The sequence below is a fragment of the Brienomyrus brachyistius genome, chromosome 1 (assembly GCF_023856365.1).
Source record: "Brienomyrus brachyistius isolate T26 chromosome 1, BBRACH_0.4, whole genome shotgun sequence".
NCBI classification, from domain to species: Eukaryota; Metazoa; Chordata; class Actinopteri; order Osteoglossiformes; family Mormyridae; genus Brienomyrus; species Brienomyrus brachyistius.
Window position 1 is genome coordinate 53,309,985 of NC_064533.1, and position 14,497 is coordinate 53,324,481.

The 14,497-nt window shown below is 48.4% G+C and overlaps 2 protein-coding genes across 6 annotated transcripts in view; one reads left to right on the forward strand and one right to left on the reverse strand.

Annotated features, from left to right (window-relative positions):
• The first annotated feature begins 14 nt into the window (after nt 1-14).
• On the forward strand, nt 15-5,282 carry orc4 (origin recognition complex, subunit 4). 4 transcript variants are annotated; one of them, XM_049018459.1, is made up of 14 exons: nt 15-129; nt 731-801; nt 943-1,019; nt 1,295-1,385; nt 1,639-1,714; nt 1,801-1,886; nt 2,172-2,220; nt 2,334-2,485; nt 3,092-3,268; nt 3,371-3,457; nt 3,615-3,723; nt 4,162-4,257; nt 4,357-4,424; nt 4,789-5,282. In XM_049018459.1, exons 2-14 carry the CDS (start codon nt 745-747, stop codon nt 4,969-4,971), a joined length of 1,308 nt encoding a protein of 435 aa, XP_048874416.1. In that variant the 5' UTR covers nt 15-129; nt 731-744; the 3' UTR covers nt 4,972-5,282. The 4 variants fall into 4 exon arrangements, with proteins under 4 accessions (XP_048874416.1, XP_048874330.1, XP_048874565.1 ...); XM_049018373.1 differs by lacking the exon at nt 15-129 and adding an exon at nt 371-542; XM_049018548.1 differs by lacking the exon at nt 15-129 and adding an exon at nt 374-542 and having other exon boundaries at nt 3,092-3,265.
• A 100-nt stretch (nt 5,283-5,382) lies between these two features.
• Nucleotides 5,383-14,497, reverse strand: part of LOC125745360 (activin receptor type-2A) — a 32,858-nt gene continuing 23,743 nt past the window's right edge. The window contains exons 6-13 of one of the 2 annotated variants that reach the window (XM_049018157.1): nt 14,150-14,173; nt 11,082-11,225; nt 10,813-10,956; nt 10,284-10,429; nt 9,818-9,932; nt 9,440-9,578; nt 9,156-9,286; nt 5,383-8,409 (exon numbers count right to left, since the gene is read on the reverse strand). In XM_049018157.1, the coding sequence (XP_048874114.1) occupies nt 8,215-8,409; nt 9,156-9,286; nt 9,440-9,578; nt 9,818-9,932; nt 10,284-10,429; nt 10,813-10,956; nt 11,082-11,225; nt 14,150-14,173 (1,038 nt within the window). In that variant the 3' untranslated portion in view covers nt 5,383-8,214. The remainder of the gene's footprint in view (nt 8,410-9,155; nt 9,287-9,439; nt 9,579-9,817; nt 9,933-10,283; nt 10,430-10,812; nt 10,957-11,081; nt 11,226-14,149; nt 14,174-14,497) is intronic. The other variant, XM_049018249.1, reaches the window with a different exon arrangement.

The window sequence follows — 14,497 nt, forward strand, 5'->3', positions numbered from 1 at the left end:
GGGCTGCGCTACGAAGAAGGAGCCGCAGACACAGAAAAAGAAGCCTTTTCTGGATCCTTCTCCCCTTTAATATCTGACTTTCTCCGCGGATATCCCCATTTTCCCCGTCCCCTTCAAGCTCCTCTGGAAGTAAGGGCGGCGACGCGGCAGTTCCGAGCAGGTTAAAATTCGGTTTCGGTCCCTTTAAAAGTAAAAATAAAACGCTTCCCCCATCAGCTGCTGCCGCCGATGCTTCTCTGGGCTTGTTGGGATAGACAGATGGGAGCTTCTCATCGCGCATGCGTGGGACTTGGGGTGGGGGTCGAGGGGGAGAGTCTGGAGGACTTAGGGCCTTCCCGGCGTGCAAAGTTGGTAGAAATTGATTTGAGACGCGAAGAAGTAGTTAAGGAAGTGACGTGTGTTTAGGGTTATGAGTTCATATGCGGACAGAAGTGATTGTTGCTGTACCCGCCAATATATGGAAAGGGGAATATTGTTTTTTGTTATTGGAAGAAATTCCAGCGTCATTGGCTTTTTAAAGTAAAGATTTGGCGTAAAATCAGGTAAAACCATGCTGCGAATATGGATCACGTACGTCTTTATCGTCTCTTTGTATTTTCTGGATGCCACGAGATGAGATGGAGACATCAAGTTACATTCCACAGCACTTGTGATTCGCTGCACTGTCCATGCTTTTTGCACAGATCGTCAAACTATGATTTTGCTTTTAAATTTGTGTTTATTTCTGAAGCTTAACTTGCTGGCATGAGTAAGCGGAAGACGATGGACACTCAGTGGACTGCAGGAGAATGCGTTTCGCAGGTCCTTGTATATTAATGTAAAATGTTGTTTTTTGTACATATTTATATTCGCGCATACTTATTCAGTTGACAACAGACGGTAAAGTCTGCTCCGTGTTACCGATGTGCATTGTTATATATATTGCTGGCTCTGTTTGGACAGGCTCAGAAAATACTAAGGGAGAGATACTGCTACCAGCGGGTTCCATCGTCTCCGGTGGGGATCGAGTCGCAGCGCAAGTACATATCCATTCTCTTTACTCCGCTGAAGCAGAATTGACCTCGATTTAAATGCTTGAGTAAAATTAATACACTAAAATTGATCTATAACGGCTTGGATTTGCAAATATGACTGTTTTGGACCCGGAATATTTATATCTATGCTTCCGCAATAGAAGCGGAGGGGGATACCGTGAGAGGTGTACTAGTTAAGAACCTAGACTAGTAACTTAAAGGATGTTACCGTTGGGAAGATAATACCTCTGACACAGTGGTGTGTGGGGCTGCTGTTTCAGAAACCTGTTGGAGCTGCTGAGGAGGACAGCCATTCATGGGGAGAGTAATTCTGTGCTCATCGTGGGACCCAGAGGGTCTGGGAAGACGATGGTATGAATGTGTGGGCCTTCTCTGAACTCCACACCTTCCAGCTTACTTTTAGGACCTTAATTTAGGAAATTCACAGTTCATGATCCTCTCTTTGGCAAGGAAAATGGTATTATTTCTTGATGGATTTTTAAAACTGTTTAATTATATATTTAATATGTTGATATTTGTGGTTCAAATGCAAGGCATACACCAATGCAATGTGTGCCACTATATATTGGATATAATAATGACAAAATACTGATGCCTTTTTCAGCTTCTCAAGTCGGTCCTCAAGGAGCTTTTTGAAGTCAGAGAGGTCCAGAGCAATGTGCTCTTGGTTCACCTGAACGGTAAGTGCAAATGGAATGTGTGTCATTCGGGGTGGGGGTGGGTATAGTCTGTGTATATCTGAAGCAGCTGCTCCTTCCCATTCCAGGTCTGCTACAGACTGATGATAAAATCGCTCTCAAAGAAATCACCCGTCAACTCCAGCTGGAAAATGTTGTTGGGGACAAAGTGTTTGTAAGGGTCTTATGATTTGCTTATTTCAACACAGTACTTTTGTTTGACACCCCCACACCTCAACTTTCTGTGGTCATTGTGGATAAGTGACTCTCTCTCTCTCTCTCTGTGTGTGTGTGTGTGTGTGTGTGTGTGTGCGAATATATATATATATATATATATATATATATATATATATATATATATATATATATATATAATTTTTTTTTTTTTTTGCATCTTCTGGAATGTGGCTTTGCTTTTGAAACCTCCCATGAATGTAATGGCAGAGCTTATCTGTTTCAGGGCAGTTTTGCTGAGAATCTCACCTTTCTTCTGGAAGCTTTAAAGAAAGGTAAATATGTTAGCATTGGTTCAGGTGCTACAGTTTTGAACACCCCCTCCCTAATAACACACACTCTCTCACACACACACTCACTCCCTCCCTCCCTCCCTCCCTCCCTCCAGGCAATCGCAGCTCCAGTCGACCGGTGATCTTCACGCTGGATGAATTTGACCTCTTCGTCCACCACAAGAACCAGACACTGCTTTACAATCTCTTGGATATCTCTCAGTCGGCGCAGACGCCAGTGGCTGTGGTTGGCCTCACCTGCCGTCTGGTTGGTCCCCACTCGATCTTCTGGATATAGCAGTTAGGTCCCAGGCTCTCAGGTTTTGATTGGGTGGCTAGTATATGACACATTTCAGTTCAAAAAGCCGTGGACAATTAAAAAATTTTTTTTTTTTGATTCAGTAGAAGAAATGCAGCTTTATCCAGTTAAAACTGGATTAAGCCTGACACCTTGTGGTGTGAACTTTCATTCTCACACTGCAAGGAGTGAATTTGCATCATGTTTGCTGTTTATTTAGGGTAAACATTCGGGGGAAGTTAATTGCATTTGGACACAAGTGGCCCACTTTATATCTCTGAAGGAACATTTTGGAACACTGACACCATTCTGCTGCCTGTGTACACCACAAATGGAAGCCATGTTGGTTCTAAGAACTTTGGTTATATCGCTAAAAAATGCACTGAAAACTGCTGGACCTGACAGACATACAAATGCTGCTCCATAAGTAAAACTCCATAGTACCGCTCTGGTTACTAGGATATCCTGCTTTCCCAAGAGGCCTTAATCAGCTGAACATGTGATGGATCTGCTGGGTGCGGGATAGCGGAGGAGTTCCATGCTCACTGCAGCTGGCTCTCTGTCTCTGCCTGCCAGGATGTCCTAGAGCTGCTGGAGAAGAGGGTCAAGTCGCGCTTCTCCCACCGGCAGATCCATCTGCTTAACCCCATGGATTTCCAGCAATACATTGAGGCCACACAGGAGCATCTGGCTCTGCCCCAGGACTTCCCTGACGAGTGTTTCGCCCAGGAATGGAACAGCAGTATCATGGTGGTACTCGGATGGCGCATTTACACTGAATGTTACTGCAAAGATGAGGCAATAGTAGTACATTGCACATTTTGATGGATTTTTCTTACCTCTTGGTCTCCGCAGACATTGTGTGAGGACAGTTCAGTGAAGGACGTGTTACGGAAGCATTTCAACACCAGCAAAGACTTCAGATCACTGCACATGCTGCTGGTGAGGTTTTCGGCAGGGTGATCAGTGCCATTGGGAACATGATGATTTGTTGGTGTTAGGACTCTAGGCCCACTCAGATCTTATCTCACTCCTTGGGTGGTGTTCTCAGGGGTTGCCATCTCATGAAAGCCGCTTAACACACTGCTGTGTTTTGCAGTTGATGGCCTTGAGTCGTGTGACCCCAACAAACCCAACCATCAAGCCAGGAGACATCCAGGAGGCCAGCCGACTCTGCACCATGGATGCCAAGGCCAACATCTTGCATGGTAAAAATGGCCGCCTGGATGGTCTTGACTGGTGACACTCCTGTTACAAATGCTGGGCAGTGACAGCCCGGGCCTTTGGGGACATTGTAGATCTCCCTTCCAGTAATGTGTCTCCATGAAGTTTCAGTGTCAGTATCCATATCTAAAGTACCTCAGAGAATCGAAGATGTTGAGTCTTGTTTTGACTTCTTCCTCTTGCCCATCTGTAAAGTGGGCCAACCCTTGTTGGCCAGAGTTGGGTAATTCAGGTCCAAAGAATAAAAGTCCAGACTGGGACTTTGTTTCAACCAACTAGTTGAGTGCTCTGTGACTGTCACTCTATGCTCAACTGGTTGGTTGAAATTAAATCTTGGTCTGGACTTTTGCTCTCTGGATCTGAATTACCCAACTTTGTGGGTGCTTATGGTCTCAACCCAACCTCTCTGCTCCCATTTCCAGGTCTTTCCATTCTTGAGCTCTGTCTGATCATCGCCATGAAGCACCTAAGCGAGCTGTATGATGGGGAACCCTTCAATTTCCAGATGGTTCATAATGGTGAGAACCCAAACCTGAGCCCCAGGGTTCGAGGATAATGACCATCCTGCTCAGTTCTTGCTTTTTACATGTGTACATTTTTTTCCATCCACCCTACAGAGTTCAAGAAATTTATACAAAGAAAATCTCATTCCATCCACAATTTTGAGACACCTGTTGTATTAAAGGTGAGTATCTCACAAAATAGCTTTTAATAAAATAAATAAAATGGTCCCTTGCGACCCTGAGTAGGACAAGCAGTTACCATGGATGGAAAAATAAAATGGTAATCATCTGCAGAATTCACTGTTGGTCTTATGATGACCAATCCTGTAAGACAATAGGAATGCTGGACAGAAGCATTTAAGCCCTCTCCTGCCATCTAGTGGATTCATTTGGGCATTGCAGTTTTGGAGAAACTTCAGACATTTGTTTGTTTCACTGCAATTATGCCCTTTCTGTGAGGTGATGTTCAGTCATTGAGCTTCCCTCAATTAAATGTGATAGCTGGCTGAATTATGTTTCACTCACGGTGTCTGGCCCCACCCACAGGCATTTGAGCACTTACAGCAGCTGGAACTGATCAATCCCATGGATGGACCATCGGCCAAGATCCAGAAGGAGTACCAGTTAGTAAAGCTTATGCTGGACCACAACCAGATTATGGAAGCCCTGCAGAAATACCCACAATGCCCCACCGACGTCAAACAGTGGGCCACCTCTGCCTTTGGGTGACGTGTCATTGATCTGAATTTAAGGCTCCTAGCATGGATTTGAAAAAAAAGCATAGCAGGATTTTCATAAAGGTAAAACCTAACTTGGGAGAATTTGTTTATGTAAGTAATTTTAGTGTCCCCACTTGATCACTTGTATATCACCAAATGCTCACTTAACTAAGGTATCAGCCCATTGATACCTGATTGATAGCAGGATGGATCCTGATCCATGACATCATGTGTGGATTTGGCCCCTGGTTGTTTCCCAATGTGACCTGGGTTTCTGTTGGACACCATCTTTACTGTCCTATTAAAGTAACTTCCACCTGGGTGCTATAGTATGGTTATTAATGAACTGTCTCATAAGTTAACCGTATGTTGGGGGGGGGGGGGGGGTATTTCCAAGGCTCCAAAAGGGGACACAACAACAGAGCAATCACTATACTTTATTTCCTGGGGGGGTCAGGGTTCCATACAATGTCTGTACAATACTCAGCATCCACTTCCAACCAGTCCAGTCATCTGCAACTCAAATACTCATGACAGACAAGTTGGCACGTCGGTGTCTCCCGATGGTACTGCTGTTGGGGCCGGAGACTGAAAGAAAGCCGGCAAACAAGGAAGTAAATGTCCGATCTGTGGTATAACAAAGGGAGGCTCATATGTACTTCTAATGGAAACAGGCAGAAAGCATGGCTGGCCTTTCTGCATCCGAGGCCTCTTCACGGCTTACAGCGCCATCCAAGGGCTAACATGGCCACAGACATCGGCGGCAAGCCGACACAGGCAGTCCCGTGGGTTTTCCCTCTCAGCTGTTTCACAAAACTCAGGACCACGCAAAGGAAACGGGCTTTTCTGTTTGGGCTTTGACATAAATTAATACAAAAACTTGATATACAAAATAAACAAAATCTTCGGAAAAGTCATTTTATAAAGGTTTTTTTTTTCTGTTTTTGCTTTGTTAAAATAAAAAAAAAAAAAGAACATCATGCTAAAGTCACAAATCTAAAAACATTCATATTTACATACTGTGCATTTTCACAGCCGTCTGCTGCCAAGGTACCAGCATCTACTGAGACTCAGGAGAAACCTTTCTAAAAAAAAAACCCGCCTTTCACTGACACATGAATCCAGGCTGCAGCGGCAAAGTCCATTCACACGTGAACACTCCAGGAATATGCACTGTCCCACCAGCCCTCCAGTTTAAAGGGGCAACAGAGCATCCACAGAAATGACACCAGCTGGGCCCACTGTAAGATGGCTACATCAGCTTCACTGTTGTCCTTAACTCCGGTCCTCAAGGGGGGCTCGTGGTCCTTTTTGTTTCCCTCCCCCATGGCTCTTTAAACTGCTGACAGCCTAAGGGCAGGGTTAGGGGCCAGAGCTGGTTTAATTAGTGTAGCAGTTCATTCAGATGAGTTGCCTCATTCGGCCAACGAGCCCTAAAACGTGCCCACGGTGCAGGCTGTCAGGATCCAGGTTTAGAAACCACTGCGTTTAGCTGCCACACCTTCCCACCGCTGCCCGCTCGAGGATGGGGAGACAGGGCTCTGGGGAACTACTGGCCATCGATGACACTGCAGGCCAGACTATAGGTGCAAGCTGGCTTCGCAGTCTTTTTTCCAGAATGGTAAAGCGACACTAGGGACTCATACAATGCATCTGGCACCTTCCCTTCTCACTCAGGCCCGGCTGTAATAGTCCACAGACAAACACAAATGGCAAGTCCAATCACTTAAAAATGCTACAGGTGTGTAGAGGGTAGTCGTTATGGCATGACTGTATGGTGGCTGTACCTGCACAGATTGCATATCGACTTAGAGAAGCATAGAATTGTATCCCTGAATGTCGCTGTGGATTGACACACAACACAGCAGAATGCTGGGAGGGAGGGGAGGGGAGGGAGGGAGGAATGATAGCCAGTTTGGGATACTGGCGCCCCCAGGTGGCTGCAAGGCTACAGTGCTGTCGTTGGTCTGCAGTAAGGACTCCAACTCTGTCGACGCTGGACTGTTTACGTTTGGTAGTTGGCACCTTGTCGCCTAGAAGCACATCATCGGGGAAGAATGGGAGACATGCAGCGGCAGCAGCTGGATGCAGGATGGGGCAGAAGGCGCCCCTCCCCCCACCCCCCCCGGCTCAGAGCGGAGGGAACGCTGGGTGAGATGGGCTTTCCTGAGGAGTATGGAGCTTGTCGACGAGGGCAAGATAAGATGTCAGCTTCAGGTACAGCAGCAAGGACGACAGACAGAGAAACTACACACAGCAGAGTCACATCTTAGCGAGGGGCTAGAAAAATAATTTAAAAAGGCATGCATATCTTTAAATACTTAGACACCGCAAACCTAAGCAAAGTAGTGCTTTCAAATATCTTTTTTTTTTTAACATTAAGATCTTCTGGAGTCTTGGGTCCAAAAGAGATTTATAAAGAAAAGCAATTTGAGCGCATAGAAGCTTTCACTTTAGGAGAAAAGGGCAGAAAGATGGTAAACAAAGGAAACTCGAGGTTGGAACACAGGTCTCTGAAGGGTCATTTTCTCCTGTTGGCATACAGATATAAACACAGCGAGTCTTTTTAAAAATCATGATTACTGAGCAGACGTCATCTGAATGCTTTTGATTGTTTTTAGTGTTAATGATCGATCCAAGGTGGAGCTGAGGTATACCTTGTTGTGGGAGGTTAATGGTTTTTTTTTGTTGTTTTTAAAATAATGTTTTGAAGCTAATTCCAACAGATGACCTTGCTTACCATTTTTTTCCTGTAGATGTTGATAATATGTACAGCAGCAGTACAATGAACATTCAGAAGCTGTATCTTACTGGCGTTACGAGTCTGAGAAACACAAAACAGCAAATTCAGCTTTATAAACGACTTGCCCTTTTTATACTGAAATGAAACAAGTTGTCCGTTTTCTTATAAAAACTACCATATGTCTGTCATTCAGTCTGTTTTTCGTCTTCATAAAAAAAAAACCAGTTGCATGTCCTTACAGTAACTCAACATCTAGGGTTATTTTCTTCCTTTCTCCAGATCACCACCACAAAACCAGCTTCGAATCCTCACATGCTGGAATTATAGGCAGAATTCAGTTCAGTTATTCCTGAATGTGAGTGGAGTGACCACACCCCTCCTGTGTACCCAATTGCCGACTGGCTGGTCAGAATGGAAGGTGGGGCCAAGGGGAAGGAGGGAGGCCCGAAGTAGCCTTCCCAAAGGCAAGTCACATCGGCCTTCTGCATTTATCCATGCTGGGAAGGGCCATCATAAGCTGGACTCCTTGGGTGGGAAGTCTGTGTTGGTCACCATGGTGACGACGGTGACGATTTCCTCAGGCGGCACGGCGCTGATGAGCCGTTGCATCTGGATGATGCGCTCTTCCACACAGCCGGCTGACAGCCGCGCCTCCGCCTCGTGGTCCCAGCATTCCTCGATGGTCTCGCAGAGTGCCGCCAGGCCCTGTGAGACACAACAGGGGGCTCTGGTCAGAGGAGGGGGGCCCCTCCGGGGCCTGGTCGGCATCCCACCCCCCCACGTCTGCTCCTATTAACCTGGCCCAGCATTAGCGAGCAGTGGGAGACTGGGCTAATTAGGCCACATCCCTCCAGCTGTCACTGAACATGCTGCAGGTGACGTCGGCTTCACATGCCGGTTTCTGCTCCCCCAAGCGCTCAGATGACGCTGGGAAGCCCCGTCACCTGACACTGGAGACCGAGGTCCAGAAAGCTACCACCCTTTTTACAGTCATCTTTGTTCGTAAGAGGTACCAGTCGCTACCCTCTCCACTCCCAGCCCACCCTGTCACCGCTGCCCACCCGCCTCAGTGATCTGAAAGCGTGGTAATGCGGCTGTATGGGCCCCCGCCTTTAGTAATGGAATAAAGACGACCGCGCTGTGCCGTAATTCAGACGTCTGATGTGATATTCCACACCAGGCCAGACTGGCATTCTGCGGAGATCCGAGACATATCCAGGTCAATAACGTCTAGACGGAACACAGGCCACAAACACAGTATCGCCTACAGAGCCTCTTGCAATCGATGCTCATTTATTTATTTTTTTAAGGGCATTATGGGTATTCCTATGTATGGCTGGTAGCGAAAAGCCTCTGGGGAGTGACAGCACACTCACGCTTCTGCTGGACCCCCCAAACACGCCTCTGCAGCCAAGCCGGCCACTTTGCTTCTCCAGCCTATCCCCACTCACCCCGTGCTTCTGCCAGCATTCTCTCAGTGTGGGCCTCTGCTTCTTGTGAACCACCACTTCCTGCATGTCCTCCAGGGACGGGTGCTGTCCCACCTCTTCTTCAAAGGGGAGCATGTACTCATCCACTGGACCTGCGGGGCAAATCCGGGGTCAGCAGGCAGTACAGATGGCTAGACCACACTCTCCGTGATCTGTAACCATGTGACTCCACAGCCCCGGCCACACCCTATATCGTGTCAGTGCTCCCATGCTATTCCAGCGTCTTCCTGACAGCGCCCCCTCACCGTCGGCTGCAGTGCAGCGAGACGCCAGCTCCCACAGCACCAGGCCCACAGCGTACATGTCTATCCGCAGGAAGGCATCACGTTGGAAGTTGATGGCTCCTTCTAGGACCTCGGGAGCCATATAGCGGCGGGTCCCGACCTAGAACGAGAGGTCACAGAGATGCTCACAGAAATGCTAAGAACCCTTTCACCTTTGATCTTCAGGTGTGAAAGAGGTGGTTCTCAAAGCCCCGACTCATAATTTAGAGGGAAGACACTTCCACAGATTGAGGGTCACACTCACATCCTGACATTCTCACTGTTTTGTTGTGAACAGCTGCTTCATGCTGAAAGTCTTCCCCCTTCTGGCCACCCTCTGCCATTACATGGGACACTCACCTGTCCGTGGGTATCGCTCACAGACTTCCCTGCCTCAAACCTGAGCGCTAGCCCAAAGTCGGCAATGCAGACTGTCAGGTTGGACTTCAGCAGCACATTCTTACTTTTGATGTCCCTGTTGCCAGGAGCGACAAATGCACCAAAGAGGCAAGGATCAGACATTATATATAAAGTGGACACACAGCTCACTCCACTTCCTGCATTTAGCGATTAGCTGAATACTGTTCAGTGCTAACATGACTCAACGTAGCTCCACTAATTCCACACCTTTGTGAGGAGACACTTGGGGTCAGATTCTAAGTGATTATCAGGACAGGAAACTATTTATATAGTTATATATCTCCACTACTGGGAGAGCAGGCCAAAGCTTAGCACTGTTTACCGTCAGTGACAGTCATGCTGCTTAGGGAGGGGGTAGCAAAAGGGGCCAAACACAGATGGAGAGGGAGGCAAATCATGGACACACCGGTGTGCAATGGCGGGTTTGTGTCCGTCCTTGAGGCCTGGGATGTCCTCATGCAGGTAGGCCAGGCCTCGGGCCATAGTCTGGGCGATGTGGCACAGTTCATTCCAGGACACCATGTTGGCCTTCAGGTAGTCTGTCAGAGAGCCCTGGGGTGCAATCAAATGGTTATAGGCAAAAGGAAAAGCCCATCCCTGCGGACATTCCTCTGGCGTGAGGAAAACATTTTTATTTGCAGTTGCAGCTTGTAACCACCAGAGGGTGTAAACAATACCCTCAGGCAGACAGAGAGGGGAGAACATTTTCAGAGCAACATAACATTGACCACCAAATACTTCACATACAGGAGATGCTGATATGAGAAGCTAACCTTGAAAACCCACAGACTGGGATTACAGTACAACCTCAATCACTGGCTCATTTCTCCATGTTATTCAGGTAGTGAATGAAAGTGAGATGTATAGCAGCCCATTGACCTTCCACCCTTCAGATCCATCTCATAGATTCGAGGACAAGGCCGGCACGCAGTTACCTTCTCGTGGTAGGCGGTGATGAGCCATAGCTCCAGGTCCATGCTAGCGCCCCTCTTCTCAGCCCCGATGAACTGCAGCAGGTTATCATGTTTCATCCCACTCAGGGTGTAGATCTCATACTCGTTCTGCCATGACTGCTTGTCCTGAGAACACAGGATGTAGCATGTGTTCCAGGAACCGTAATACACTTTCTAATCACTTATGGCAGTGTGCCCCCTACTGTTTAGGAAGAGAACTGAAACAGTTAGACATGGAACTCCGTAGTTACCTGCAGGGGGAAAATCTTGACGGCCACGTATTCATTCAGCAGCTGCGCTTTCCACACGCAGCCAAAGCGCCCCCTGGCTTTTATCTCTAGCAGCTGCAACGGTTTTTGTCCCAGCAGAGGAGAGGGGGGTGGGGGACCCGGGTCCTAAAAGGGAAGTATGGGGGGGGGGGGATACTTTAGGGGTGAAAAATGAAGCTGCCAAGAAGCAACAAACCACATTTTGCAGTGTTTTCTTTAATGCTGGATCCAGGAAGCACCTGAAGTTGCTCCCCCCCCCTCCCCCAAGTCTGAAGTATGTACAGTGTACAGTGACCTTCCGTGATGAACCAGCCTGAATGGCCTCCAGAAATGCAGAACACTTCAGCATCAAGTATGGACAGCGTGTGACTGGGCTAACTGTCTGTTCTCCACACTGGCCTGACATCCAACACTCTGTGGGCATAGAAATCTCAGGGGACCCACGGGAAGGTCACCATCTGAACCAAAGCTTGTGTGGGGGGGGGGGGGGGGGGTGGCTCAGAGATGCAGTGACATTTTTGGGACACGGAATATGCAAGCTTGTGATGAAAGGGGACCCCAGTACGCTCTGAGGCTGTGTGGGACTCGTTGTTCTCCTGATGTCGAGGTCAGCTGAAACTCCAAAGCTCTCAAACGGAGCGGCGAAATGAGGGTGACAGTGACAGAGTTCTGCAGCAGGGACATCGGATGCCTGCCGTCCTTCGCGCCCCCGCTATCATAGCCCTCAAGCGAGTGTGAGAGAGAGGGGGACATAGACGGCATCAGCAAAAAGGACACGACCATCGTTTCTGTCAACTTCTGAGTTTACGCAGCAGAATGCATACTGCTGCACAGTGCTTGTAGGGGGCGCTGTGGACATCCACGACTGCGGGTTGCGCATGGCTAAGTGATGTGGCATTCTTCTCGATTTTAACAAGCATACACAAGTTCACAATGACACCAGAGGCGAACTGTTTGCCCAAAAAGAAGCATCAGCTTCAACAGACTAACAGGACCAAAGTGTGCGGGAGGGGGCAACTTTGTATGCGTCCCACAAGAAGCCACAGCGAAACACCAAAATCATGGTAGGAGGTCAGTACAACATAGCTTAAAGGGTGAATGGACATTGGCTTGTGGTAGTGCATGCCCTCAATGTGGTGGCATGATGGTTAAAGAACCCAACATGTAATCACACAATATTTTTACATTGCAGAAGAACCTCACTGTGCCGTTTGGCCTTCGTGTAAAGTGCTTCTCTGAAAGGCTTCCAGTACAATATCCATGTAAAAGGAACTGAAGCATCACTCAACATTACATAAGAGCCTGACCACTGAACCGTCCAAAAAAACTAGTATAACTCATTAGACCAGGAGGAAACCTTCAGAATTTCTGAATTAGACATCCAGTCTTTCAGAGGTGTGTCCTTTCAAAAGGAAATACTATGCCACCCATTGGAGGCTTTGTGGACTGCAGTCACAGGGGTGAGAAATTGTACTGTTGTACTATACACTAAGGGTCAAAGTAGTCCAGCATGTCAGCTGTGATCTGCACAGGTTCTGGTAGTAAGAAGGGGACTGCCGGGGCTGATGCAGGAAGGCAGAGCCCCACCCCTGACATTGAGTAGGGTCAGCGGCATGTGGAACACCAACACAAACTGCTTACACCTTTGTTCTGTGTCATTTCAATAATTAAACAGATGCAGAGTCATAAAGATTAACCAGGCCTGCCTTTGCTGTACAGTTGTGTCCCAGGACACTAATATGAGGCCTTGTGGACCCATGAAATAAACATCATGTTTATAATGTCTTACTGTCGTACTGGGGGGGGATACAGCTGGGTACAGATAAATTATGACCTCAATATCCTCCACTGTACTGGTAAAGAAATTGCAAGCAATAAAATGTGTTTTATTGGGGGGGGGGGGGGGGCAGGAGGATGGAGGTTTACCACCATGTCAGCAAAACACAGGGCGCAGAATAAAACAACAACAGTGAAGGTTAAATCAATGGCCGGGTCACAGTCATGATTCAAAGTGGCCGAATTGGCGAGTACAAGCGTGTGTGTGTGTGTGGTGGTGGGGGGGGGGGGGTTAAAGCCAGTTCCCCCTTGAGAGAAGGATGGCAGTAGTGTTGAAGCCCTCCCCTGGGGGGGTCTCTGTGAGGTGGAAAGGCTCTCGGAGCTGGCTGTCGTCCCAGACCCCTCGCGGCCTCATATCGCGCCAGCATATGGCTCACAGCCGCCCCCTATATGTGGGCACAGGGAGTACTGGCCTGCAGCCTTGCGCCACCGGCCAGGATGGGCCCCGAGTACTTAACCCTCGCTTATTTATTCCCTATGCTGGGGGTCCATCACCCTGCCAGGTGAGAAAGCAGCTTATCCAAGATGGGGCCAGACCGCTCGGATCAGATGGATCACCTGTTAGAGGCGAGGATTTTCCGACTCTCGCTCAGCACCCCCGCGGTTCAAAACTGACACTCCCTCCTCCCACCCTCACATCTCCCCAGGAATCTGTAAAGATGGCTTTTACACAGACATGCACCCAGCCTTCACACACCAACACATACACACGTGCACAAGCATGATGGAGCTCTTGCTGGAGGACACTAGCAGCCAGGGGCCATGCAGTACCGCAGGACCCCTCCGCAGGCCTGCTCTTACATTCATTTGCACTGGCCAGGTTTAGTTAAGCACCTCGTCTGAGGGTATAACAGCAAAAATAGCAGGGGCTAAGCAATGGGGCGAGTCGAGCGCCCCTTGCAGGTCAACTGCGGTCATGCACTCCAACAAGCCATCAGACCCGCACGGCGTCCAGCACTGAGCGTCCAGAGTTCAACGAGACACCCATGCAACACAAATGGAACCCCCTCCCCCCCCGCCTCCAAGAAAAAAAAAAGTCACAAGGCTGGTCATTTCAAGGGGACATCAGGATGGTCATTCAAAAATATAAAAATACACAGGAATACAACGGGGGCAGAACCATTTCAAAATTAAATTGGGGTGGGGAGGGGCAGGGACAAATAAAGATGCAGGCTGGCTCCAGAACTGAAAAGCTGGAGGATTAAGAGTCTTACCTCTATCATTATATGAAACGCGTGCTAGTGAAGAGAGGAAGAGAAAAATTACTGGTTCCTGAGATGAGAGGAGAGGAGGCACAGACACAGCTGGCGGGTGACTCCGGGCTGGAGTGTGCAGCCCCGAGCCCTGGGAGCCGCACGGAAGCCACAAGGAAGCCATGCTGAAGCCCAGCTCTGCTCGGTGTGAGAGAAGGAAGCAGAGCGAGGGCCTCTGAAGCAGGCAGCCACACGCACACAGGCAGGATCCACAGACATACAATCTCCTTCCAATTCTTCTGTAAAGTGAGCTCTTCTGTCTCCAAACGCTCTGGCCCTCCTCCGGTGCAGTCTGGTGAGAGTCTGAGC

Coding starts and splice junctions, on each gene's coding strand:
- orc4 (XM_049018459.1), top strand. CDS start 745: ATGAGTAAGCGGAAGACGATGGACACTCAGTGGACTGCAGGAGAATGC. Junction 2,486..3,091: donor TTGGCCTCACCTGCCGTCTG/GTTGGTCCCCAC, acceptor TCTGCCTGCCAG/GATGTCCTAGAGCTGCTGGA. Junction 3,269..3,370: donor GGAACAGCAGTATCATGGTG/GTACTCGGATGG, acceptor TGGTCTCCGCAG/ACATTGTGTGAGGACAGTTC.